Raw genomic sequence first — 27,250 nt, 5'->3', positions numbered from 1 at the left:
GCATAAAAAAATAATTTACTTTGCCATGTCAATATTAATTTAAGGATAATTTTAGTTAAGTTATGGAGTGTAGTGCTGGCCAGTAAAGAACTCTCATGTTCAGAAGATGCCTGTTGTAGAGATGAAGATACTGAGATGGATGTGTGGACACACTAGGAATGATAAGATCAGGAATGGAGTTATTTGGGAGAAGGTGGGAGTGGTATCTGTGGTCGACAAGATGAGAGAAGCGAGATTGAGATGGTTTGGGCATGTGCAGAGGAGGGGTGTCGACGCCCCAGTTAGGAAGTGCGAGCGATTGGATTTGGGGCTATGCGGAGGGGTAGGGGTAGATCGAAAAAGTATTGGAGAGATATAATTAGACAAGATATGACGCTACTCATATCACCGAGGACATGACCTAAGATAGAAAATAGTGAAGGTCGCGGATTAAGATAGAAGGATAGTAGGAATAGAATGGTGTATTGTCGTGTGTCGGTTTAAGGTGGTCGTAGGTCTAGGCGTGCCTTTGATTATCGCAGTACTTTGCTATAGTTATTGTTCTTATTTTGTAAATTTTGCATTGCATTTTATTTTTATTTTTTTATTTATATTTTTTCATTATGCTATATATATATTGTTTTTCTCTCGTACTTGTAACTGTGACTTTTGAGCTGAGACTCGTTCGGAAATAGCCTCTCTACCTCCATGAGGTAGTAGTAAGGTCTGCGTATATCCTATCCTTTCCAAACTCCACTTATGAAATTTCACTGGATATTATGTTGTTGTTGTTGATTATATGATACAAAGATTTAAGTTGGGTGATTTTATCGATATAAAATAAAATTTAATAATTTTGCGAGATAAATTTCTAAAATTAAATGAGTTTTTGAGATATTAACTCCAATTATTTGCAAATAGAAATGAGTTAAATTCCACCGTTGCTTCGTAATCTGGACATTCCCATAAAATAAATTTGTGTAGATATGGTAGAACCTTGTTTAAGTCTAGTGGCCATAGAATGTTGTCGCCTTTATCGGTAGTGCTTTGTCGTCTTTATTAGGGAATATTTTATCAGGTGAAATTTTTTTAATATGAAATTAATTTTATTTCAATGCAGACATCGAATATCGAGCGGAATTTCCTCCCAAAAAAAAATTTCTCCTCCATCAGCCAGCTGCTTACATAACTTTCAACTTTCCTCAGACTTCGAAGTAAGCTGGGCGTTGGGTTAGGTAGATGGGCTGGCATCTGCCGTTGCCAACTGGATGAAAGGGAAAAAGAAAAAGAAATTAGAGACAATTTCGTCTTATTGAAAATATTTGAATCCTTTATGATTTATAAATACAAGATAAAATGATTTGATATACTCTTTAACTTTATAATTTAGAGTTAATATATTCTTCGTCACAAAAAATGACTCACATATACAATATGATATTTTATTATTTACAAATGCAGAATTGCAGACTAATAATTGGAGAACATGTATTGGTGTTGCAGCTTTGGATAGCTCCAAAAACTGCTTTATGCCCATGGATCCCTAATTCAGTATGCTACCAGATGCTACAGATATTGTTGATATGGTTAAAGAATGAGTGACTGTTTCATGAGAGATAGAAGTGATGTGCGAAAATTGTTAGAAAACTGTATTGAAAATATTAAACAGTAACAAAAAACTTCTGAAAGTAATAAAGACAGAATCTGAAATAAAAGATAGAACCAGAACAGAAAATAAGAACAATGTTTGGTAAAATTATATATGAACAAAAAACCGAGCCCACTGAATGCACAGTGTGTCCTTAAGGAAATTATTCCCCTCAATGTACCAAAGGTTTTTGGAATCTTTTCCCAGGATAAAACGATTTACTCACCAAAATAGCGGTACAACAAATTATGGTGACTGCGATTGATGGTTGTATATCATACGAGTTTTAGAAAGTGCAGAAAGATGAAAAAGAAGATGTTGTTTCAGGAAAAAAAATTCGTATTTACATTCTGAGGATTAAGAGACATATATAGACTGTTTGCACCTTTTAAAAAAAGACATCTATTGGGAAAAGATTTGTCTGTTGAGAAAATGTTTGCAACTTTTCGGACAAGGTTGCAACCTTTCAAAAATCTGTTGGAAAAACGGAGGGAAATATTTTAAATTAATCCGGGAAAGAAACTTGGTCCAAAAAGAAACTTGGTCCAAAAAGAAACTTGGTCCAAAAATATTTTTTCACTTAATTAATTAATTAAATAAATAATATTAATTAATTAAAATTTAAAGGAAATTTGGTCCAAAAAGATTATCAATCAATCATATCAATTGACCAAATCCAAATCCAAATCCAAATCCAAATCCAAAGCCAAAGCCGAAGCCGAAGCCGAAGCCGTAGCCGAAGCCGAAGCCGAGCCGAGCCGAGCGACGACGACGACGACGGCGCGAGGGGAGACCCTCTTCTTGACCCTTTAGCAACATGAAAGAGTGCTTCTTCTTTTAAGAAGGAGACTTTTCATTTCCACCACCTATGTCGGACCAAAGCTTATTTAATAAAGCAAGAGAGAACAAATCATTTTTTTCTCTCCATTTCTTTTTCCCTCAATTTCCCATTCAAACTATCAATTAAACCCAACAATCCCCCACATGAATGGGGAATGTCTACAAGATAAAGGAATGCACGAATAAGTGTGTGATATACAAGCGAAGATTAATTGCATCTAGATAAGTAAGTTTCCTTTTGAACTTTCCATAGTGAACTTATATAGAAAATACTCGATCAATCGGTAGATGCGATATCTTTGAACCGTCGAACTTTGTTGTATAACTAGACAACATAAGTCACACAATTAATCATCAACCATTTATGGTTCTCACGGTTGTGTTCGTTTCAGCCATGAACACCGCCTGGTTTCGTGAATGCATAGAGAATGGGCCTTTACCGTCATTTCCCTTGAAGCGGCTTATACTTCACATTCACATAGGTAATTTCTAAACGTGTAGTCCTATAGACACACTATCTAGTCATTGTCCGTCAGATTTAGATAATCATTAAAAAACCTTTAAAGCTTTATTAACTCATTAAAAAGCCTTAAGGTTTTATCCTTTGTTTCTGAACATTGTCATCATCACGAGAATGGGTTGAGTTATTTGACAATGTTGAACCGTCAATCATAACTTTGTTTGATCTCTTTGAACCTAGTTCTTGGGATTTCCAGTCTACTAGGTAGAGTTATCGCCATGTTGACTTGTCCTAGGCCTTAACCCCATTCCCCTCGATGATCTTTCAACAACCTCTCTAGATAGGCCTTTTGTTAGTGGATCCGATACGTTATCTCTTGACTTTACGTAGTCAATAGTGATAACACCACTAGAGAGTAGTTGTCTAACAGTATTGTGTCGTGGTCGAATATGACGCGATTTTCTGTTATACATAACATTTCCTGCCCTCCATATTGTCGCTTGGCTATCACAATGTATACATATGGGTGCCAAAGGTTTGGGCCAAAATGGAATATCTTTCAAAAAATTTCAAAAAGTCATTTAGCTTCTTCACCAGCCTTGTCTAAAGCTATAAATTCAGACTCCATTGTAGAGCGGGCGATGCATGTCTGTTTTGATGATTTCCAAGACACTGCTCCTCCACCAACGGTGAAAACATATCCACTTGTGGATTTAACTTTATATGATCCGGTGATCCAGTTTGCATCACTATATCCCTCAATTACTGCGGGATATTTATTATAATGCAAAGCATAGTTTTGGGTGTGTTTCAAATACCCCAAGACTCGTTTCAGTGCCATCCAATGAGTTTGATTAGGATTATTCGTGAATCGACTCAACTTGCTAATAGCACATGCTATATCTGGTCGTGTACAATTCATAATATACATCAAACTTCCCAGAACTCGTGCATAGTCCAATTGTGAGTCACTTTTACCTTCATTCTTTTGAAGTGCAAAACTTACATCAATTGGAGTTTTTGCAACATTGAAATTTAAATATTTGAACTTATCAAGTATATTTTCAATATAATGTGACTGTGATAATGCTAGACCTTGTGGAGTTTTGTGGATCCTAATTCCTAAGATCAAGTCAGCAACCCCTAAGTCTTTCATGTCAAATTTGCTAGCAAGCATACGCTTCATAGCATTTACATCGGCAATGTCTTTACTCATTATCAATAGGTCATCAACATATAAACAAACAATGACTTCATAATTTGGAGTATTTTTAATGTAAACACATTTGTCACACTCATTAATCTTAAATCCATTTGCCAACATTGTTGTTACATTCCGTATTTTTGCATTTTGGATTATTCGTAAGCTAACGATTATAAATTCAAGGGCTTTTAATTTTGAATTTTTAAAAGGACATGATTTGTTGTAGATGCCAAGTTATATGAATAAATTATGTGTAGTAAAATACATCTCAAGAAGGACCCTTAAGCCGAATCAAAATAGAAGCCATCAAATATGTTTTTCTTAAAGTTACGTTTCGGGTAAGCTGACTTCGGGAGGCCATAACCTCTTTATAATTTGAGAATTTGGGAAAACTCTCAACATGAAAGTTGTAGATAATTGAAATATCTTTCCAACCATAGGTCGTGGGACGAAATGTGATATCGGAGTAATAAGATATAGACGTTTTAAATCTGACAGGCCAAACTAAATAGTGAATTCGGCCCAACCCAATTCTAATTCGGGTCAGGCCCAATACCCACAAAATTAAATCTGATTTTTTGTAACTATTCCTTCATACAAAGATCAACATAATTCTGGAAATTTCCAAAGAGAGAGAGAAAGGGAGTTCTTGAGAAAAATCCCAAATCCGACCAAAATTAAGTCCCGAAATCCGAAGCTCATGAAGAGAAAATTGTTGTACGTCGTGTTGGCTTCAATTTGAGCTAGAAATCAACCAATAAGGAGAAGATTTTATGTGGTGCTGCAAATTCAAGGTAATATTAAAGTCTCCTTTTCATTGTTAACAAGTTTAGTTAGAGTTTTAACGGATTAGAACGGAGAAAATAGTGTTATAAACTAGTTTGGTGATTTGTTGAGATTTATGGGTTAAAGGGTTGTTTTAGGTAGATTAAATGGATGAAATTAGGTTAGTGATGATGTATAATAATGGTTGATATTGTTTTGATGTTGTTGATGAGTTGTTGTTCTTGAATTTGGAGGAAAAAGGTGTATGAAGATTTTGAATGTTCAAACCCGTTTTTGGAATTGAGTAGCTGGTAGTAATTCTGGAATATCTCATTGTGTAGACCTTCGAATTTAGATATTAAACATGTTTTGGAAAGCTAATACACGTACCTACAACTCTTATGTTTATGTCTTAGTCTATATCTGCTGTTATGATGTCGAAAACTGAGCATGAATCTTAAGACAAATTCTGTCCAGATTCTGGATTGAAAATTCCTTCATGTATAGCTGTTCGTATTTTGATGATATCTCTTTGTAGAAAATGAATTTTGAGTTGATTTCTTTTGCATTGGAAACTTAAGACATAGATCTAAATGTTTCATGAAGGTTATAAAGTCCAGTTTTGCCGTTTTCATTTTCAAATTTTAGATACAACGTGAGGTACTTGACTTTCCGAATTTACTGCTTTGGTAACATGAATAATAAATCTTATTTTGTGTCAATATTTTGGATTGTTGATGTTGGTTGATGATTATATGGCTGGTTTAAAAGTGGGAAAAGTGAGTGGTATAGGGGAGGTGCTGTCCAATTTTTTTTAGAAATAACCTACTAACGATAGACTACGTTTTATTCTTGTCCATAGCTTAATCATAGTGCTTAACGTTTTAATATAGGTTGAGACAATATTGGACAACGTATACGTATAAACGCTAAAGGTATGTAAAGTTAACATTTTCTTCTTTTGGCATGATCCATATGAAACGAACGAATGACGTATGCTTAAATTCCAAAGAAACTCTTATTCGTAGATATACTCGGATGGCTACCGTTCTTGATTTTCAAAATTTATATTGTTATGTCTTGACTCATGTGTATAATTCCAGCCATCCTAGTTGGTATAACTCATGTTGTGGTATAATTCATATTTTAGTATAATCCATAATTAGTGTGATTTATAATGACTATTGTCTTGGTTTTCAAATGATGGTCTGTTTTGCTTATTCTATTAAGTCTCCGATAATGATTAAATTTCACAAGGTTGCTAATGATATCTTATTCGTGCATGCTGTTATGGTATTATTCACCGAGTCCTACGATAGGCCGGGTATGTTATCATGTATGAATTCCACTACATTATTCACCGAGTCCCTTACTAGAGGGCCGGGTACGTGATATGATAATATGATATTATAATGATATGACGATATGATTATGGCACCGAGTCCCATAATGGGCCGGGTACGGTATCAGTGTACACTACTCTATTCACCGAGTTCCTTGCTAGAGGGCCGGGTATGGTATATATATACATATGACGATATATTGATATAATTATGATACCGAGTCCCATAACGGGCCAGGTACGATATATGATGATGATATGCATGTCTTTATTTTATAACACAGGTACAGTGATTTATTGATTATGACACTTGACTCCTGAATCTTTATTTCAGATGTGATCTCCTTTACGATATTTTATGCTTTATATACTCGGTACATATTTCGTACTGACCCCCTTCTTCGGGGGGCTGCGTTTCGTGCCCGCAGGTACAGATACTTATTTTGGAGAGCCGCCACCTTAGGATTCTACTCAACGGGTTGAAGTGCTCCATTGTCTCGGAGCCTAAACTTTTGGTACTAATCCTTATAATGTATATATTTGTGTATTTTGGGGGTACGGCGGGGCCCTGTCTCGTCATATGCTATTGTTAATCCTCTTAGAGGTCTGTAGACACATGAGTGGGTTGTATGTAGATATTGTCTGATGTACTAGTATGGCATATGTTTTTGGACATTTACATTCGGAGTGAAAGCCTTGTCGGCTTACGTATTATGTTATCTTATTTTTGACAATTAAGACTCCCCAAGAAATAGCTAATTTTGGTATATATATAAGTGACAGTTTGAGACAACGTGCTACCCATATAAATTCTATATCGTGTTTAATTGTCGATTGACAAAAGATAATATGTGTGTATACGAGTGTCCAATTCGGACACTAGTCACGGCCTACGGGGCTAGGTCGTGACAAAAGTGGTATCAGAGCAGTTCATCCTCGGAATGTCTACAGACCGTGTCTAGTAGAGTCTTGTTTATCGGTGTGTTGTGCACCACATCTATAAACAGGAGGCTACAGGATATTTAGGATGTTATCATTTCTTTTACTTTAAATCGTGCGATAGAGCTATATTATCAGGATAATTTCTCCCTAACATACTATTATATTTACAGCGATGCCTCCAAGAAAAGCGACAGCTGCCCAAAAGGGAAAGTCAGTAGTAGGAGAGACTAGTCGGACCCCGAGGATTACTAGGGCCCGTGCCCAGTCTATGCCTGAGGTTGTGCTCCAGTCGGCGAGCTCTACTACACCGCCATATGAGGAGAGAGAAGCAGCAACTGACACTATGGATCGGGGGGTTGCTTCACCGCCAGCTCCAGAGGCTCCAGTACCTGAGCCTCCAGCTCTTCAGCCAGGGGCAGAGGACAGGGCTATGAGAGATGCAGTTCAGTTGCTGACCAGAATAGCGACAGGGCAGGCTCGCAGGCATGGGTTAGGGGTTGACTATGCTGATAGACATGATAGTTTAAGGGCTCGTGATTTCTTGACTTGTAATCCTCCAGAGTTCTATGGGTCAAGGCCCGGGGATGACCCGCAGGAGTTTATCCGACAGGTGCAGCGTACGTTGAGAATAATTAAGGCTTCTGAGACAGAGTCTGTTGAGTTAGCTTCCTATCGGCTGCGTGATGTAGCTGTTAATTGGTATGAGTCATGGGAGTTATCTAGGGGCGAGGGTGCTCCTCCAGCGGTGTGGGGTGAATTTGTGGAGGCCTTCCTTGGCCACTTTCTACCTCCAGAGATGAGACGAGCCAGAGTAGACAGGTTTTTACAATTGAGGCAGAATGGCAGGAGCATCAGAGATTATAGCCTTGAGTTTGACTCGTTGGCGAGACATGCACCAGCTATTGTAGCTGACATGGCTGATAGAGTGCATCGGTATGTGATGGGGCTGGATCGTTATTTGATTGATAGCTGTATGGCAATGGCTTCTCAGCCAGGTATGGACATTGCCCGGGTACAGGCATATGCACAAGGGGTAGAAGATCGGCACAGAGGGCGTCAGCCCGATAGAGATCATGATAGAGGCCAGCGTAAAAGAGCTAGATCGGCTAGTTATTCTGGGGAATTTCAAGGCGGGCAGCCTCAGCAGTACAGTAGATATCCTTCTCAGCCAGCCCGGAGTGCACCCCCACAATTCAAAGGTAGTAGATTCGATAGCACAGGGTATTCAGGATCCGGTCAAAGCTCCAGGGTTTCAAGTTCACAGATAAACAGGGGTTCGCGTCAATCGAGACCACCTTTGCCTCGGTGTCCTCGTTGTGGTAGGTCACATTTTGGAGAATGTCGTTTTTCTACAGGTGCATGCTTTACTTGCGGCCGTCAAGGCCATATTATGAGGGAGTGTCCATTTAGGGGTAATTTAAGTGGTGCAGCTCAGCCTACTGGGTCAGTTGTTGGCTCATCTTCTTCTGTAGCTATGCGCCCTGTGGGGCAGGGTATTCAGTTAACAGCAGGCCGTGGTAGAGGCCGTGGTGGATCTTTCAGTTCTAGCGGTCCTTCGAACCGCATATATGCCTTGGCTAGTAGACAGGACCAGGAGGCGTCGCCAAATGTAGTTACAGGTATATTATCGATTTTCTCGCAGGATGTATATGCATTGATAGATCCAGGTTCCACCTTATCATATATATCTCCCTTTGTTGCTAGTAGAATCGGAATAAAATCTGAATCAATAGAACCATTTGAGGTAGCTACACCGGTAGGAGATTCTGTTATAGCCAACAAAGTATATAGAGATTGTTCGGTGATTATATATAGTCGACACACCAAGGCAGATTTGGTAGAGTTAGCTATGACAGAATTTGATGTTATTATGGGCATGGATTGGCTAGCTTCTTGTTATGCTAATGTTGATTGTAGAGAAAAAGTAGTTCAATTCCAATTCCCAGGAGAACCAGTCATAGAATGGATGGGCAATACAGCATCACCGAGGGGTAAGTTTATTTCATACCTCAAGGCAAGGAAAATGGTTAGAAAGGGTTATATTTATCATCTGGTTCGTATCCATAACTTGGAAGCAGAGGAATCGACTCTTCAGTCAGTTCCGGTAGTTAACGAATTTACAGATGTATTCCCAGATGAACTTCCAGGTCTTCCTCCTGAGCGGGAGATAGATTTCAATATAGATATATTGCCAGATACCCAGCCTATATCTATTCCTCCCTACAGAATGGCACCCGCAGAACTGAAGGAGTTGAAGGAGCAACTGCGAGACCTATTAGAAAAAGGCTTCATTAGGCCCAGTATATCACCTTGGGGAGCACCGGTATTATTCGTGAGAAAGAAAGATGGGTCACTACGAATGTGTATTGATTATAGGCAGTTGAACAAGGTGACAATAAAGAATAGATATCCTCTCCCCAGGATTGATGATTTATTTGACCAATTGCAAGGTGCTAAGTGTTTTTCAAAAATAGACTTGCGGTCAGGCTATCACCAGGTACGGGTAAAGGAGGCAGATATTCCAAAGACTGCGTTTAGGACCCGATACGGGCATTATGAGTTTCGGGTGATGTCTTTTGGGCTGACCAATGCCCCAGCAGTGTTTATGGATCTTATGAACCGAGTGTTCAAGCCATTCCTAGACCTGTTCGTGATTGTATTTATTGATGATATTCTGGTCTACTCACGATCGGAAGGGGAGCACGTAGATCATTTGAGGAAGGTACTTGGGGTGCTCCAGCACCAGAAGTTGTATGCTAAATTTTCTAAATGTGAATTCTGGTTGACTTCAGTAGCATTCTTGGGGCACATTATTGGAGCTGATGGTATTCGAGTAGATACACAGAAAATCGAGGCCGTAAAGACTTGGCCTAGACCTACGACACCTACTGAGGTACGTAGTTTTCTTGGGCTAGCAGGATATTACAGGAGATTCGTTGAGAAATTTGCTTCAATTTCAGCACCTTTAACAAGGCTAACTCAAAAGGCCGTTAAGTTCCAGTGGACCGATGCCTGTGAACAAAGCTTTCAGTTGCTGAAAGACAAGTTGACTACGGCCCCAGTTCTAACCCTTCCTGAAGGACCAGATGGCTATGTTATTTATTGTGATGCTTCTGGTGTTGGGTTAGGATGTGTATTGATGCAACATGGTAGAGTCATAGCTTATGCCTCCCGACAGTTAAGGAAGCACGAAAGAAATTATCCAACTCATGATCTGGAATTAGCAGCAGTAATTCATGCTTTGAAACTATGGAGGCATTATTTATATGGTGTACATATTGATATCTATACGGACCACAAAAGTCTCCAATATATCTTTAAGCAGAAGGACCTGAATTTGCGACAGAGAAGGTGGCTAGAGTTGCTGAAAGATTATGATGTTAATATTCTATACCACCCAGGGAAAGCAAATGTTGTAGCAGATGCACTTAGCCGTAAATCCATGGGTAGCCTGGCAGATGTACAACCAGAACGAGAAAAGATAATCCGTGATATTTGCCAGTTAGCTAACCTTGGAGTCCGTTTGGCTGATTCTAGTGATGGTAGAGTTTTTATTCGAGGAGTTGCTGAATCCTCTATCATAGAAGCGGTAAAGCAACGCCAGTATGAAGACCCTATTCTGGCACAGTACCGAGATGAAACCCTTCAAAAGGAAAGGACCCCATTCGAGGTCACACCTGATGGAGTGCTAAGATATAGAGGCAGATTATGCGTACCTGAGATTATAGGGCTACGACAACAGGTTTTGGGAGAGGCACACTATGCCCGGTATTCTGTGCATCCAGGGTCGACAAAGATGTATCATGATCTTAGATGTTTATACTGGTGGAATGGAATGAAGAAGGATATAGCAAAGTTTGTAGCCCAGTGCCCAAACTGCCAACAAGTTAAAATTGAGCATCAGAAGCCTGGCGGACTATTACAAGAGATAGAAATCCCGACTTGGAAGTGGGAAGCAATTAATATGGATTTTATTACAGGCTTACCTCGCACTCCACGGAAGTATGATTCCATATGGGTGATTGTAGATAGGCTGACAAAATCAGCCCACTTTCTTCCGGTTAGAACTACATATTCAGCGGAGGACTATGCAAGGTTATATATCAAAGAGATAGTAAGACTTCATGGGATTCCCATATCTATTATCTCAGACAGAGGGGCTCAGTTTACAGCTAGCTTCTGGAGATCATTTCAGAAGGGATTGAGAACACAAATAAATCTTAGTACAGCATTTCACCCTCAGACTGATGGGCAGGCTGAACGCACTATTCAGACGCTAGAAGATATGTTACGGGCCTGTATTATTGACTTTAGAGGTAGTTGGGATGACCATCTGCCACTTATTGAGTTTGCCTATAATAACAGCTACCATTCTAGCATTCAGATGGCACCGTATGAGGCTTTATATGGCAGGAAGTGTAGGTCACCTATTGGCTGGTTTGATGTTGGTGAGGCTAAGTTAATCGGACCCGATATGATTCAACAAGCTGTTGATAAAGTGAAGCTTATTCGGGAAAGGTTATTAGCAGCCCAGAGTCGACAGAAATCATATGCAGACAATCGACGTCGACCCTTAGAGTTTCAGGTTAGTGATTGGGTGTTTTTGAAGGTGTCACCCATGAAGGGGGTAATGAGATTCGGTAAGAAAGGAAAGCTTAGCCCGCGCTACATTGGCCCTTATCAGGTTACTCGTAGAATAGGCAAGGTTGCATATGAGTTGGACCTACCATCTGATTTGGAAGCAGTGCACCCTGTTTTTCACGTGTCGATGCTTCGCAAATGCATTGGTGATCCTTCTAAAGTATTCCCCATGGATGATATCCAGGTGACGGAGGAGCTTTCTTACGAGGAAAACCCTATAGCTATACTTGATCGCCAAGTCAGAAGGTTACGTACTAAGGATGTGGCTTCCGTCAAAGTATTGTGGCGAAATAACAATAGAGAAGAGATGACCTGGGAAGCCGAGGAAGAGATGAAGGATAAGTATCCTCACTTGTTTTCTACGCCTACAGGTAATCTAAACCTCTCGATTAATTATATTGATTGACATATGAAACTATTTGTTGTTGCAAAAAAAAAAAGACTATTCCCCCAAATTTCTTATAAGACTTTATGAGGCGGGTTTAACATTCGAGGACGAATGTTCTAAAGGGGGGAAGAATGTTACATTCCGTATTTTTGCATTTTGGATTATTCGTAAGCTAACGATTATAAATTCAAGGGCTTTTAATTTTGAATTTTTAAAAGGACATGATTTGTTGTAGATGCCAAGTTATATGAATAAATTATGTGTAGTAAAATACATCTCAAGAAGGACCCTTAAGCCGAATCAAAATAGAAGCCATCAAATATGTTTTTCTTAAAGTTACGTTTCGGGTAAGCTGACTTCGGGAGGCCATAACCTCTTTATAATTTGAGAATTTGGGAAAACTCTCAACATGAAAGTTGTAGATAATTGAAATATCTTTCCAACCATAGGTCGTGGGACGAAATGTGATATCGGAGTAATAAGATATAGACGTTTTAAATCTGACAGGCCAAACTAAATAGTGAATTCGGCCCAACCCAATTCTAATTCGGGTCAGGCCCAATACCCACAAAATTAAATCTGATTTTTTGTAACTATTCCTTCATACAAAGATCAACATAATTCTGGAAATTTCCAAAGAGAGAGAGAAAGGGAGTTCTTGAGAAAAATCCCAAATCCGACCAAAATTAAGTCCCGAAATCCGAAGCTCATGAAGAGAAAATTGTTGTACGTCGTGTTGGCTTCAATTTGAGCTAGAAATCAACCAATAAGGAGAAGATTTTATGTGGTGCTGCAAATTCAAGGTAATATTAAAGTCTCCTTTTCATTGTTAACAAGTTTAGTTAGAGTTTTAACGGATTAGAACGGAGAAAATAGTGTTATAAACTAGTTTGGTGATTTGTTGAGATTTATGGGTTAAAGGGTTGTTTTAGGTAGATTAAATGGATGAAATTAGGTTAGTGATGATGTATAATAATGGTTGATATTGTTTTGATGTTGTTGATGAGTTGTTGTTCTTGAATTTGGAGGAAAAAGGTGTATGAAGATTTTGAATGTTCAAACCCGTTTTTGGAATTGAGTAGCTGGTAGTAATTCTGGAATATCTCATTGTGTAGACCTTCGAATTTAGATATTAAACATGTTTTGGAAAGCTAATACACGTACCTACAACTCTTATGTTTATGTCTTAGTCTATATCTGCTGTTATGATGTCGAAAACTGAGCATGAATCTTAAGACAAATTCTGTCCAGATTCTGGATTGAAAATTCCTTCATGTATAGCTGTTCGTATTTTGATGATATCTCTTTGTAGAAAATGAATTTTGAGTTGATTTCTTTTGCATTGGAAACTTAAGACATAGATCTAAATGTTTCATGAAGGTTATAAAGTCCAGTTTTGCCGTTTTCATTTTCAAATTTTAGATACAACGTGAGGTACTTGACTTTCCGAATTTACTGCTTTGGTAACATGAATAATAAATCTTATTTTGTGTCAATATTTTGGATTGTTGATGTTGGTTGATGATTATATGGCTGGTTTAAAAGTGGGAAAAGTGAGTGGTATAGGGGAGGTGCTGTCCAATTTTTTTTAGAAATAACCTACTAACGATAGACTACGTTTTATTCTTGTCCATAGCTTAATCATAGTGCTTAACGTTTTAATATAGGTTGAGACAATATTGGACAACGTATACGTATAAACGCTAAAGGTATGTAAAGTTAACATTTTCTTCTTTTGGCATGATCCATATGAAACGAACGAATGACGTATGCTTAAATTCCAAAGAAACTCTTATTCGTAGATATACTCGGATGGCTACCGTTCTTGATTTTCAAAATTTATATTGTTATGTCTTGACTCATGTGTATAATTCCAGCCATCCTAGTTGGTATAACTCATGTTGTGGTATAATTCATATTTTAGTATAATCCATAATTAGTGTGATTTATAATGACTATTGTCTTGGTTTTCAAATGATGGTCTGTTTTGCTTATTCTATTAAGTCTCCGATAATGATTAAATTTCACAAGGTTGCTAATGATATCTTATTCGTGCATGCTGTTATGGTATTATTCACCGAGTCCTACGATAGGCCGGGTATGTTATCATGTATGAATTCCACTACATTATTCACCGAGTCCCTTACTAGAGGGCCGGGTACGTGATATGATAATATGATATTATAATGATATGACGATATGATTATGGCACCGAGTCCCATAATGGGCCGGGTACGGTATCAGTGTACACTACTCTATTCACCGAGTTCCTTGCTAGAGGGCCGGGTATGGTATATATATACATATGACGATATATTGATATAATTATGATACCGAGTCCCATAACGGGCCAGGTACGATATATGATGATGATATGCATGTCTTTATTTTATAACACAGGTACAGTGATTTATTGATTATGACACTTGACTCCTGAATCTTTATTTCAGATGTGATCTCCTTTACGATATTTTATGCTTTATATACTCGGTACATATTTCGTACTGACCCCCTTCTTCGGGGGGCTGCGTTTCGTGCCCGCAGGTACAGATACTTATTTTGGAGAGCCGCCACCTTAGGATTCTACTCAACGGGTTGAAGTGCTCCATTGTCTCGGAGCCTAAACTTTTGGTACTAATCCTTATAATGTATATATTTGTGTATTTTGGGGGTACGGCGGGGCCCTGTCTCGTCATATGCTATTGTTAATCCTCTTAGAGGTCTGTAGACACATGAGTGGGTTGTATGTAGATATTGTCTGATGTACTAGTATGGCATATGTTTTTGGACATTTACATTCGGAGTGAAAGCCTTGTCGGCTTACGTATTATGTTATCTTATTTTTGACAATTAAGACTCCCCAAGAAATAGCTAATTTTGGTATATATATAAGTGACAGTTTGAGACAACGTGCTACCCATATAAATTCTATATCGTGTTTAATTGTCGATTGACAAAAGATAATATGTGTGTATACGAGTGTCCAATTCGGACACTAGTCACGGCCTACGGGGCTAGGTCGTGACAATTGTTTGGTCAAATTTCGCATGCCATTGTTTAGGTGCTTGTTTAAGTCCATAAAGTGACTTAACAAGTTTGCACACTTTACTTTCTTTACCTGGAACTACGAAACCCTCAGGTTGTTCCATGTAACTTTCTTCCTCCAATTCTCCATTTAAGAAAGCCGTCTTAGCATCCATTTGATGGATTTCAAGATCATATACAGCTGCAAGTGCCACTAATACCCGAATAGAAGTTATCCTTGTTATCGGCGAGTATGTGTCAAAGTAATCAAGACCTTCTTTTTGTCTATAACCTTTGACCACAAGTCTTGCCTTATATTTATCAATAGTGCCATCAGCTTTCATTTTCCTTTTAAATATCTATTTTGATCCTAAAAGTTTATTTCCAAGAGGAAGATCAACCAATTCCCATGTATGGTTATTCAAAATTGATTGAATCTCACTATTGATTGCCTCTTTTCAAAATGCTGAATCAGAAGAAGACATTGCAACTTTAAATGTTTGAGGCTCATTTTCAAGCAAGAATGTCAGAAAATCTGGTCCAAAGGAAGTAGATATCCTTTGACGTTTTCTACGCCTTGGATCCTCTTCGGTTGGTTTACTTTCCTTTTGAACTTCTCGTGGTCGTTTAGATCTTTCACTTGAGGATTCACATTTAGTTTTATACGGATAAATATTTTCAAAAAATTCAGCATTATCTGATTCAATTACCGTATTAACATTAATTTCAGGATTGTCCGATTTATGAACCAAAAATCGACAAGCTTTGCTGTTTGTAGCATAGCCAATAAAAACACAATCCACGGTCTTTGGTCTGATTTTTACCCTTTTGGGCAAAGGAACTTGGACCTTTGCTAAACACCCCCACACTTTGAAATATTTCAAATTGGGTTTTCTTCCTTTCCATAGTTCATATGGAATAGTTTGTGTTTTGCTGTGGGGCACTCTGTTGAGTATTCGATTAGCTGTAAGGATTGCTTCCCCCCACAAGTTCTGCAGTAAACCGGAACTTATTAATAAAGCATTCATCATTTCTTTTAATGTTCGATTCTTCCTTTCCGCAATTCCATTTGATTGTGGTGTGTAGGGGGCAGTAGTTTGATGAATAATTCCATATTCTAAACATATCTTTTCAAAATGAGATTCGTATTCTCCACCCCTATCACTTCTAATCATTTTATCTTTTTATTCAATTGATTTTCCACTTCGTTCTTGTATTGTTTAAATGCATCAATTGCTTCATCCTTACTATTAAGCAAATACACATAACAATATCGAGTGCAATCGTCAATAAAAGTTATAAAATACTTCTTCCCACCACGAGTTGGTGTAGACTTCATATCACAAATGTCTGTGTGAATCAATTCTAAGGGACTAGAATTCCTTTCAATAGATTTATAAGGATGCTTAGCATACTTAGATTCAACACATACTTGACATTTTGATTTATTGCAATCAAAGTTAGGCAATATATTTAAGTTAATCAGTTTTCGCAAGGTTTTATGATTGACATGTCCTAAACGTGAATGCCATAAATTATTTGACTCAAGTAAGTAAGAAGAAGCTTGAACTTTATTATCATCAACAACCATTACATTTAGTTTGAAAAGACCCTCAGTGAGGTAGCCTTTTCCTAGATACATTTCATTCTTACTGACAATTACTTTGTCTGAAACTAGAACACACTTGAATCCATTTTTTATAAGAAGGCCGGCAGACAACAAATTCTTTCGCATTTCTGGAACATGATACACTTTGTTCAATGTCACCACCTTGCCGGATGTCATTTTCAGAAATACTCTCCCATATCCTTCAATCTTAGCAGTTGCAGAATTTACCATATAGATCATTGCATCAGGTGTTGCAGAGGAATAAGTAGAGAAGGCTTCTCGGACTGCACACACATGCGAAGTAGCTCCCGAATCAAGCCACCATTCTTTGGGATTACCTACTAGGTTGCATTCTGATAGCATTGCACACAAATCATCGATACCTTCTTTATTTTCCACCATATTGGCTTGTCCCTTTCTCTTGTCCCTTTTCGAAAGACGACAATCTGGAGCTTTGTGGCCAACTTTCCCACAATTATAACAATTGCCCTTGAACTTTTTCTTGTTCTGCTCCTGATTCTTTCCAAAAGGTTGCTTCCTTTTCTTATTCTTTGGAGCAGCATCTTCAACGATGTTCGCTCCCATAATTGTTGAATTTTCACGCGACTTCTTTTCTGCTGTTTTGTTATCTTCCTCAATTTTGAGACGAATCACAAGATCTTCCAACTTCATTTCCTTACGCTTGTGCTTTAGATAATTTTTGAAATCTCTCCACGAAGGAGGCAACTTTTCTATCATCGCAGCCACTTGAAATGCTTCATTAACTATCATACCTTCAGCAATAAGGTCATGAAAAATAAGTTGTAGTTCTTGAACTTGGGTTCCAACAGTTCTGCTATCTATCATTTTATAGTCTAAGAACTTAGCAACCACAAATTTTTTCAAGCATGCGTCTTCAGTCTTGTACTTCTTCTCAAGTGCATCCCACAATTCTTTAGAAGTTTTCACAGCACTGTAGACATTGTACAAATCATCATCCAAAGCACTTAGGATGTAGCCCTTGCATAGAAAATCTGCCTGTGTCCATGCCTCAGTAATCATAAATTTTTCATTGGCCGGCATATCAGCAGCGGGCACAAGAGGATCTTCGTTGGTGAACTTCTGCATACCAAGAGTGGTAAGCCAAAAGAACACCCTTTGCTGTAATCCTTTGAAGTTGGCTCCAGAAAATTTTCCTGGTTTTTCTGCCGGTGGCACAGAAGCACGGCTTGTTGCAGCAACAGTCGCAGAAGTAGTAGCAGTATCACTTGTCATTTCTTTTCATTGTCAAAATAGAAAACTGTCTTAATATTTCAGAATATCAGACCTTTTACAAAAAAAAAACGATGAAGTTTTTATACTCTTCAAATCGTTGTACAAGTATGAACTTTAATATTCCAACGAAGTTTTTATACTCTTCAAGTTAGAATATTTATTTTATACGGAGTAGAAAACCACACAGGTTTTAGTCTCCAAAAACAGAATACAGTTTAATCAGAAAAATAAAAATAACAATAATTTCCTTAAGATTGTTAGAAAACTGTATTGAAAATATTAAACAGTAACAAAAAACTTCTGAAAGTAATAAAGACAGAATCTGAAATAAAAGATAGAACCAGAACAGAAAATAAGAACAGTGTTTGGTAAAATTATATATGAACAAGAAACCGAGCCCACTGAATGCACAGTGTGTCCTTAAGGAAATTATTCCCCTCAATATACCAAAGGTTTTTGGAATCTTTCCTCCCAGGATAGAACGATTTACTCACCAGAATAGCGGTACAACAAATTATGGTGACTGCGATTGATGGTTGTATATCATACGAGTTTTAGAAAGTGCAGAAAGATGAAAAAGAAGATGTTGTTTCAGGAAAAAAAAATCGTATTTACATTCTGAGGATTAAGAGACATATATAGACTGTTTGCACCTTTTAAGAAAAGACATCTGTTGGGAAAAGATTTGTCTGTTGAGAAAAGGTTTGCAACTTTTCGGACAAGGTTGCAACCTTTCAAAAATCTGTTGGAAAAACGGAGGGAAATCCAAATCCAAATCCGAAGCCGAAGCCGAAATCCAAATCCAAATCCGAAGCCGTAGCCGTAGCCATAGCCATAGCCGAGGCCGTAGCCGAAGCCGAAACCGAAGCCGAAGCCGAGCGAGCGACGACGACGACGGCGCGAGGGGAGACCCTCTTCTTGACCCTTTAGCAACATGAAGGAGTGCTTCTTCTTTTAAGAAGGAGACTTTTCATTTCCATCACCTATGTGGGACCAAAACTTATTTAATAAAGCAAGAGAGAACAAATCATTTTTCTCTCCATTTCTTTTTCCCTCAATTTCTCATTCAAACTATCAATTAAACCCAACAAAAATAATTATATTGAACGCTCTCAAGCATCATGTTTATATATATTTCTAAGTGTTTGAATAAAATAGCTCATAATTAGCTAGATTTTTAAAATATTTTCTTTTACTAAAGGAGATCCCGTGAAAGAAGCTTTTCACGGTAACAGTTTGTTTGGATGTATGTTACATTTTATTGTGTTGTTAGTTCAAATACAATATTTTTACTGATTGATATTTAAATTTTAATATATCGTATCAATAAATTCATCATTAAGTAACAATAAGAAAAGTTCCATTTTATATCACGCCCAATTTCGTATGATTGCATCATAACCTTTATTTATTTCTCATTTTATTTTTACTTACTTTTAAATAATTTTACTTCTATCTCATATTTTATTTTTTCTAAATTTATACTCAGATATATGATATTACGTAACGACGGAAAAAACTAGTTACACCTTGTTTGGATGGTTGTTACCCGTTGTATTATACTGCATTATTTGTTTAAATACAGTATTTATTTTGATTGTTACTTAAATTATATTGTATCGTATCGTTTAAATCGATCTTTAGGTAACGACGAAAAGACCAATTTTATGTAATGATCGATTTGCTGTGATCGAATCGTTACCTTAATATTTTCTTCTCATTTTATCGTTATTTTTTTATTTAATAATTATATTTAATCTTTTATCTTATCTTTTCATAGAAGCTCTACCCCGCACCCTATTTTTTTTGTTTTAAATTTATCATTCAAATCATAAATTTATAATATTATGTAAAAATAAAGAATGATATAATGTATCTAAATATTATATTTATTAAAATAATATAAATTAGGAAACACCAACACCCATTCAAACAAAGTGTTAGGGCTTAGAAGTTAGAAGGGTGAGTGACGGACGTCTCAAAGCTCGGGAGTGGTCAGTGCGAAGATGATGATTAGACGAATTCGCTCTCAGATTTTGGTCACTGCTCACCGACTCTCAGGACTCAGAAGCTCACAATTTCATTCTCAGAACTCCGCTCAGCCGCTCACAAGTAAGTCTCAATTTCTGAATTTCAAGTTGAAATTTTCAATCTAGTTACTTGGTTTGGGGATTAGGGTTTAGTGAATAGTTTCAGTTTCCTAGAAGTTAGAAGGCTCAGTGATGATACAGTTTTGAAGGGAAACTGAAATTGAAAATGTAATGTAATGTAGCGCCTTCTGGGTCGAGCGCGTGGCACAGGACTTAGCTAGTGCGCGTTTGCGAGTTATTGCATAGGAGCCGGGACTCATGCAAACAAAAAAGCGCCCTTTGCGCACCCAAAGGTAGAGGCTGCGGATTTTCTTGTAATAAAAAATAAAATAAAATGTAATGTAGCTAAGGAAGAAGAGGGGTAAGAGAAAGCTAACATATTGTTCATTGATAGCCTCTGCGAAATGGCAATTCCATTAATAACTTAGTCCAAATGTTGTTTCACTCTTGAGCAGCAGCTAAAGGTGAGATAATATTTACCTATTTTAAAGTAGTTAAAAGAGCATATTGTTGATCATATGCTATTTCCTTCAATCGAATAGTCTCAGTTGCATCCAGATAATAAGACTCCATTTCACAAGCAGTGCATGTTAGTACAGTCTTTGGTTTGCAATCCATGATCATTAGCGCAAGAAATTCAGTATACATTCCTAGGCTTCGAAGGAAAAAATCATCACCCTTTGAAAAATTATGAAAAGATTTTCCAACTAACCGATTTTGAGCTTAGAGCCTGTTTGGATTAGCTTAATGGTTTTTTAAAGTTGGAAATCCCTGCTTTTTAAAGCTGTTTTGCCTTAAAATGAGTGTTCAAAAGCACTTTTTTCATTTACCCAAACACCGTAAAAAAAGCTTAAAAGCTATTTTAACTTAAAAAGTAGTTAAAATAAGCCTATCCAAACAGGCTATTAGGCAAGTCTACACTTGAATGCTAGTAAAGTTGCTGTTTTTTCCAGCTAAATGACAGATTTTACTTACCGGTATCCTAAGAGCAGTACTCTGAATAAACAGGGGCGATTTATGGAAATTATATGCAAGCAGAATGCAATCTTCAGAGAAATGTATGCCAGTGTCGAAAATGCTCTATGATGCTCAGGGCATCATTTTCTACGGAAGCAGGGACAATTGAAAGTAGTGCGACAGGTGATAGCTGTTTTCTGTTTGGTTTCGAGTGGTTTGATTTTTTCGTCTGAATCATAGTTTTATAGCAGAATCTGTGAAGGAGTTGTATGACAAAATGCTGAAGTCTGTCATGGATCAAAGAAGTGCTCCGCCCAATGCCTGGTTGTGGTCCCTAATAGAAAGTTGTGCAAACCATGAAGATGCTAAACTTTTATTCGACATATTGCAGAGACTTCGAATATTTGTTAGTCTTTTTATATTGTTGACTTATGAATATGAGATCCTTGTTGATTTGCACATCTAATGGTAAGTAGCACGTGGTGTATGTTTGAGTGCAGAGACTTTCTAATCTCCGTATCCATGAAAACTTCAATTGTGCTCTCTGCCAGGAAATTACTAAGGCATGTGTACGTGTTGGCGCCATTGATTTGGGTATGATATCATATGTCTTTATTACTCAAATCTTTTGTTACGTACACAATTATTGCAAACCTATTAGAGAGTTCTCTGTTACGATTTCTTCAGTATTTTAGCTTAGTTACTAGTTGCTATCTTTCGTAGTGCAAACTTTTTAATATCTATAAAGAAGGTAATCTTTTGGACTGAAACCAGAAGTGCATCTCATCTTGTTGCTTTGGCTCTGCTAAACTTGCTCATTCCAGCTAAATAAGATATAAGTTTGTCAACTTTTGGTCAAAATCCCCATATTTTCGTGTTTGAGAAATTTTTGGTAGAAATACACATAAAAATGTTCAGTTTTTAAGTTCATTTCTGGTTACGAAACTTTTAAAGGGAAAGATTGACCATCTTAGGATTGTAATTCCTTCTTAGGATGACATGTAAGATATCCTAGTGGTCATCTTTATGGATTTGCTTATGCGTAAGTTAGAGCTTTCAAAAGACGAAGAATTTTGTAGGTCCATAAATAAGATAAAAGAGTATTGGGATTATTACATGTAATTGATTTTTTTATTGGTATCTGAATGGACTGATGGATTGTTAAACTGAATTTTCAAGTATTTGTGCTAACAAAAAACTTGTTGAGAATGTTAAAGCTTTACCTTGTATACAGGTAAGAAGGTGTTGTGGAAGCATAGTGTATATGGACTGACTCCAAACATTGGATCTGCGCACCATTTACTGGTAATTTGGGTTCAACTTTGGCTTCAAGATGTATGATACGTGTATAATAATTATGCCAGTTGAAATTTTGGTGTTGTACGACTGCAGTTATTTGCTAAACAGCATAATGATGTTAAACTCTTGGTAGAAATTATGAGTCTGGTGAAGAAAAATGACTTGATCCTGCAATCTGGAACTGCAGATATAGTCTTCAGGTACAAATCCAATATAATGATTTCCGAATATCTCTTCCTCTTTGTATTTTTCAATTTAATTTGGTGGCACTCCAATTTTTTTGTTTGAAAAGGTAAATTTTGTGGCACTCCTATTGTTCTTTACCAACATGGTTTTTCTATATTTGTGTAATCCGAGGACCATAAAAAGTAACAGCAGTTTTATTATTGCTATGTCATGTCTGAACTCCAATCTGCTGCTTCAGTTTTCCTTATTCACTTCATTCTTTCTAAACATATCTCTTTACTTGTTGGATTGACTTACTGCAGCATTTGCTCCCAAACTGATAACTGGGACTTGATATGTAAGTATGGTAAAAGGTTTGTCAAGGCAGGAGTGAAGCTACGAAAGACTTCCTTGGACACTTGGATGGAATTTGCCTCAAAAATAGGTACTTGTTCTTCCTTTTCCCCTATTTAAAACTTATCAAAAGATGACCAATCAAAAAAAAAAAGAACTTTTCAAAAGATATAGAACTCTATATCGTAATCTTCTTTTTTGGTTGCATGATTGCGGTAGTGGTTGATGGTAAGTTTCATAATAGAACCTACAAATAGGGTGAATATCTTAGTGGCTTCAGTTGTTATGGATAATAGTTTGCAAATGAACACTAAAGCTTACTGCTCTGGCTTTGGCACACTGTTGTTCACTGCATCTTTGCTTCTCTGTAGGAGATGTTGATGCTCTGTGGAAAATTGAGAAGATACGATCAGAAACCATGAAGGAACATACTCTTGGAAGTGGACTTTCATGTGCTAAGGTAATTTGTTTTCTTAGTACTGATTTATTTTACATTTTCTTTACCTGCTCCCGTTCTTGTTTCAGCACAAGACTGAATTACCTTGAAGGAGATAAAAAATTGTAGCATATAGCCTACTGTAGAGGCGGTTATAAAAATATTTGAGGTCTTGATAGTAGACTTGTGCTTTCTTGCATTTAACATCATTCTCACTTACCTGCCCAAAGAACGTGTATATGGATCACTCTGATCTGAATAGTAGCACCTTCTCTTTTCCATCTTCTTAAATTCAAGTGAAGTAGGCAGCTATAGTTATGCAACAAACCTTACTGATATAAGGGCTGGCTATCAAGTTCAATACATGGTTGATCTATAGTGCTAGAGAAGTATTTCCCCACAGAGCCCTTATAGTTTTTGACATCTTCAGAGCAGGTTGGATAATGGTAAAATGCAGCATCAATGTAAAAGATGATTGGGGAGCTCCTTTAACATTGATTAGAAAATTGACTAGTTGATTGGTTTCTATTTCTTGATGATGATTATGGACTCCTGTCTGCTCATCTTTCTAATCGCATACAAGTTGTAAGTGCAACATGAAAAACCTGCACCTACTGTTTAACAGCTTTTGCTTTCGGCAAATTTAATTTAAGCATTGGAGAGGGACAGAGATGTGGTCTTCAGCTCGACATTAACAAATTTTGTTTTGTTTGTAGGGTTTCCTAATTGACCACAAACCTGCAGATGCTGCTGCTGTCATTCAATTACTCAATCAGGTTGCTCCCAGTTTTTGCTTGTTATAACTTTTTGGAGTCTCATATTTTATTGTTTTACCGAGAGGTGTTATCAAGCATGGGCATAGCTTGTGCAATAGTAAGGATATTATAATTTGAATTGGAGCTTTTTAAATAGTCAGCTCTTAGACAACTAGAATGGACTAATGCTTAAGTGCTCAGAAAGTTGTCCATTGTATTGACCAATGATAATGTGAGCTGTCGACTTCAGCAATTTGATAAATAACTGAAAATTCATGGTAACCCCCCATAATCATGTATCTCTCTCTCTCTCTCCCCCTCCAGCCCCCTCCCCCCTCTTTTGGATAATTGAGCATGTATCTCCCCTTTGAATAGGCTTCTTAATATCGGTGGCATCTCAATTATCAGCAGCATTCAAATGTTGATTCTTGAATGTTCATAAATTGACCGACTGATACCCGCATGCACCTGATGGTCAGAGGGAGCAAATATATCAATTCTATATGATTTGCCAGATTAATTTCTTCAAAGTTCATGCAATCTTCCTTGTTATTCTGATACTCCGAACATTGGGGTATCCTTATGATATGTGATTAAAGACTGTTGCTTTGAAATGGTTGGCTCAATGAAAGAGGGGTAAGACCCCCCCCCCCCCCCCCCCGGTTTAGCTTAATTGGCTAAGGTTGTGGGACTCGTGTCTTAGTCACAAGTTCTTGCCCAACGCCAAGCAAACTAAGTCTAGTATTTAAGTTGAGAAGGGTGGAGAGGCGGACCAATCATTTCTGAGTTTCAAAGGTTGTGGTTGGCCCAAAGGGTTGGTTCTAGAAGGATTTCTCGGTCATTAAAAAAAATTGGGGGAGGCAAAGGAAAGAAAAAAGAGGGTTTTGTATGCTTTTAGTTCTCCTTGTTGAAGATTTATAGGTACCTGATTTTGGTGCATTCCATCCAATTACATGGTCTTAAAAAACTAATGAAGAAGGTAGACATGCATTTCCATATTTGCGTATTCTCTTTTGCTTAACTGAACAGGATAAATGAACTTACTCCATCCGTTCAGCTGGTCTTTGCAATTATACCTTTGTGCAAGAGTAATCAATGAATGACATGGATTATTATTTAATTTCACCTGTTATTCTCATGTTCTCGTACTTATCATATGCTCCACTGTTTGGTCCTCGTTGCATTTCATCTATATGTATCCTTTGAGCCATACACTCAAAGTGCTGATGTTCATTGCAGACAGTACCTGATTCGAGAAGGCAAAAATTCATGGTTGAACTTCAAAAGCTAGTTGCGGACTGGCCATTGGAGGTGATAAAGCTACAAAAGGATGAGAGGAGAAAGGTAAGCTGTTTATTCTTTTTAGTTTGAGCATGCTAGTATATTATTTTGAGAACTATTACCTTTTTTTTGGAGTTGCTCTTTAATGATTTAGTGCTGACGTAGGACCTTAGGAATTTTATTTGGTTTGTTTTTGTTTGTTCGTATTTATGGGTTACCCTTTGGATCTTAGTTTCTATAGAGTTTCCTTTTTTATTCTGATCCCTGTTAACTGATTCTGATTTCTTTAAAACATGGTATGGGTTTCATCTTGTGCTGTTAAGTGCGTATTCATTTGTTTGTATTTTTTATGTCCTCTCCTCAAACCCATGTTCTTTACACTACACCAGACACTAGATTACAAGAGAAGTCCTTGTATCTTTTTAGGTCTTTTCTTAATAGAGCAATATATATAGGGAAAGTTACTGGTTGGAATATTTGGTAAAGGGTTAAAAATGTCCTTAAACTACACAAAATCGAACAAAAATGCCTCTTTTGTTACTTTTGGATAAAAAAAAATGCCCCTTTTGAATTGTTTTTGGCTTATTATTTTTCCATACAAATTGATGAACCATTGTCCAAAATAAATTAGGATATTACTTTTCCTTTTTTTTTTTTACAATTATCCTGACTAAACTTAAAATTTAAGGGCATAAAAGTCTATCAATATTTGAGTGATATTTTGGTCAATTATTATTTAGCGAAAATTATTTGTGCTTTTTATAATATGTTAATATATATACAATATAGATAGATATAGGGTCACACTGTATAATTGTGCTTATGAATGTCTTTTGATGGTTACATTCCAGGAGTTGGCTGCAACACTACAACATGATATTCCTATCATGCTCAGTGCCTTGTCAAATATGGGCTTGAGGTTGAATGTAAATGTGGAAGATCTGACAAGAAAAGGCGGCGTTTTATCTTAAATTTTTGGTGAATAAACATCAAACATAACGTTATCCCTTTACCGAGAGGCATTGATCTCGGTTTAGTGCCTTCAGGAGCATCTGCACATGTTACAGTCTTCGCACAACCTTTAGTGGCTTGAAGGTAGCCTCACCATTACTAGTTAAAACTTGAGTGAGGATTCTTCTGAATCCGAAACATTGAATTATCTGTCTCATTACTAATTAGCTTTCCCTATTGTTTTTTGTGGAAATTGGATTAGCAAAACTAAACACCTAACAAGTATCGAACGTGTTTTAGCAGGAACGTAACGTAGCATATTTGAAATTTACTGGTTAACATCCTTGAACTATATTGCCTTAATGTTCCTGAAGAGTTCAACTTATGTTCTTCTTCAAGTGTATTTGCCTAAGTAGCTTCCATCTCCACGCATTAAAACAGCTCACTTTTGTTTCTTTGTATGTCCATTTTTTGTATCATAAATCGTGTCAAACTAAAACAGTCATGTACGTCTCGGATCACGGGGATGGGTCTTTTACTTGTGCAGATATTATTTCTTTCGCCACATTTATTTTTCTTCAGGTAAGGTTGGGGTTCCTGAGAACCAAGAAATTTTTATGTAAACACTGTATTTATATTGAGAAATTTATTATATTGAAGAAATATTTGTTGGCAACTGACTAACGAAGTAAATGTTTGGTCCAGTGATAATAATTAAAAATTGCTAAAAATCCATATAAACTTCAAAATTAGCCTCTTACATATATATACCACTACTCATAGTAGGGATGTTCATGTTTTGATTTGGATTGGTTATTAGTTAATCAAAAATCAAACAAATTTAGTTGGTTTTTAAATTTCTAAAA

General features: G+C 37.0%; 2 protein-coding genes across 4 annotated transcripts; both read left to right on the top strand.

The window, feature by feature from the left end:
• Window positions 1–4,287: 4,287 nt before the first annotated feature.
• Window positions 4,288–15,118, top strand: LOC129895867 (uncharacterized). 2 transcript variants are annotated; one of them, XM_055971638.1, is made up of 5 exons: window positions 4,291–4,925; window positions 5,790–5,831; window positions 6,667–6,753; window positions 7,351–8,799; window positions 14,754–15,118. In XM_055971638.1, exons 4-5 carry the CDS (start codon window positions 7,353–7,355, stop codon window positions 14,786–14,788), a joined length of 1,482 nt encoding a protein of 493 aa, XP_055827613.1. In that variant the 5' UTR covers window positions 4,291–4,925; window positions 5,790–5,831; window positions 6,667–6,753; window positions 7,351–7,352; the 3' UTR covers window positions 14,789–15,118. The 2 variants fall into 2 exon arrangements, with proteins under 2 accessions (XP_055827614.1, XP_055827613.1); XM_055971639.1 differs by lacking the exon at window positions 5,790–5,831 and having other exon boundaries at window positions 4,288–4,925.
• Window positions 15,119–20,012: 4,894 nt separating this feature from the next.
• Window positions 20,013–26,787, top strand: LOC129896123 (uncharacterized). 2 transcript variants are annotated; one of them, XM_055971953.1, is made up of 11 exons: window positions 20,013–20,208; window positions 21,195–21,326; window positions 21,395–21,549; window positions 21,644–21,737; window positions 22,378–22,448; window positions 22,536–22,642; window positions 22,931–23,052; window positions 23,333–23,421; window positions 24,114–24,173; window positions 25,392–25,496; window positions 26,285–26,787. In XM_055971953.1, exons 1-11 carry the CDS (start codon window positions 20,103–20,105, stop codon window positions 26,402–26,404), a joined length of 1,161 nt encoding a protein of 386 aa, XP_055827928.1. In that variant the 5' UTR covers window positions 20,013–20,102; the 3' UTR covers window positions 26,405–26,787. The 2 variants fall into 2 exon arrangements, with proteins under 2 accessions (XP_055827928.1, XP_055827927.1); XM_055971952.1 differs by having other exon boundaries at window positions 21,392–21,549.
• Window positions 26,788–27,250: the final 463 nt, after the last annotated feature.

This window comes from Solanum dulcamara, chromosome 7 (genome assembly GCF_947179165.1).
Source record: "Solanum dulcamara chromosome 7, daSolDulc1.2, whole genome shotgun sequence".
Taxonomy (NCBI): Eukaryota; Viridiplantae; Streptophyta; class Magnoliopsida; order Solanales; family Solanaceae; genus Solanum; species Solanum dulcamara.
This window is presented reverse-complemented; position numbering and strand designations above follow the sequence as displayed.

Coding starts and splice junctions, on each gene's coding strand:
- LOC129895867 (XM_055971639.1), top strand. CDS start 7,353: ATGCCTCCAAGAAAAGCGACAGCTGCCCAAAAGGGAAAGTCAGTAGTA. Junction 8,800..14,753: donor GTCGCCAAATGTAGTTACAG/GTATATTATCGA, acceptor TCGTGCCCGCAG/GTACAGATACTTATTTTGGA.
- LOC129896123 (XM_055971952.1), top strand. CDS start 20,103: ATGATGATTAGACGAATTCGCTCTCAGATTTTGGTCACTGCTCACCGA. Junction 21,327..21,391: donor AATTGAAAGTAGTGCGACAG/GTGATAGCTGTT, acceptor ATAGTTTTATAG/CAGAATCTGTGAAGGAGTTG. Junction 23,422..24,113: donor GTGGACTTTCATGTGCTAAG/GTAATTTGTTTT, acceptor TTTTGTTTGTAG/GGTTTCCTAATTGACCACAA.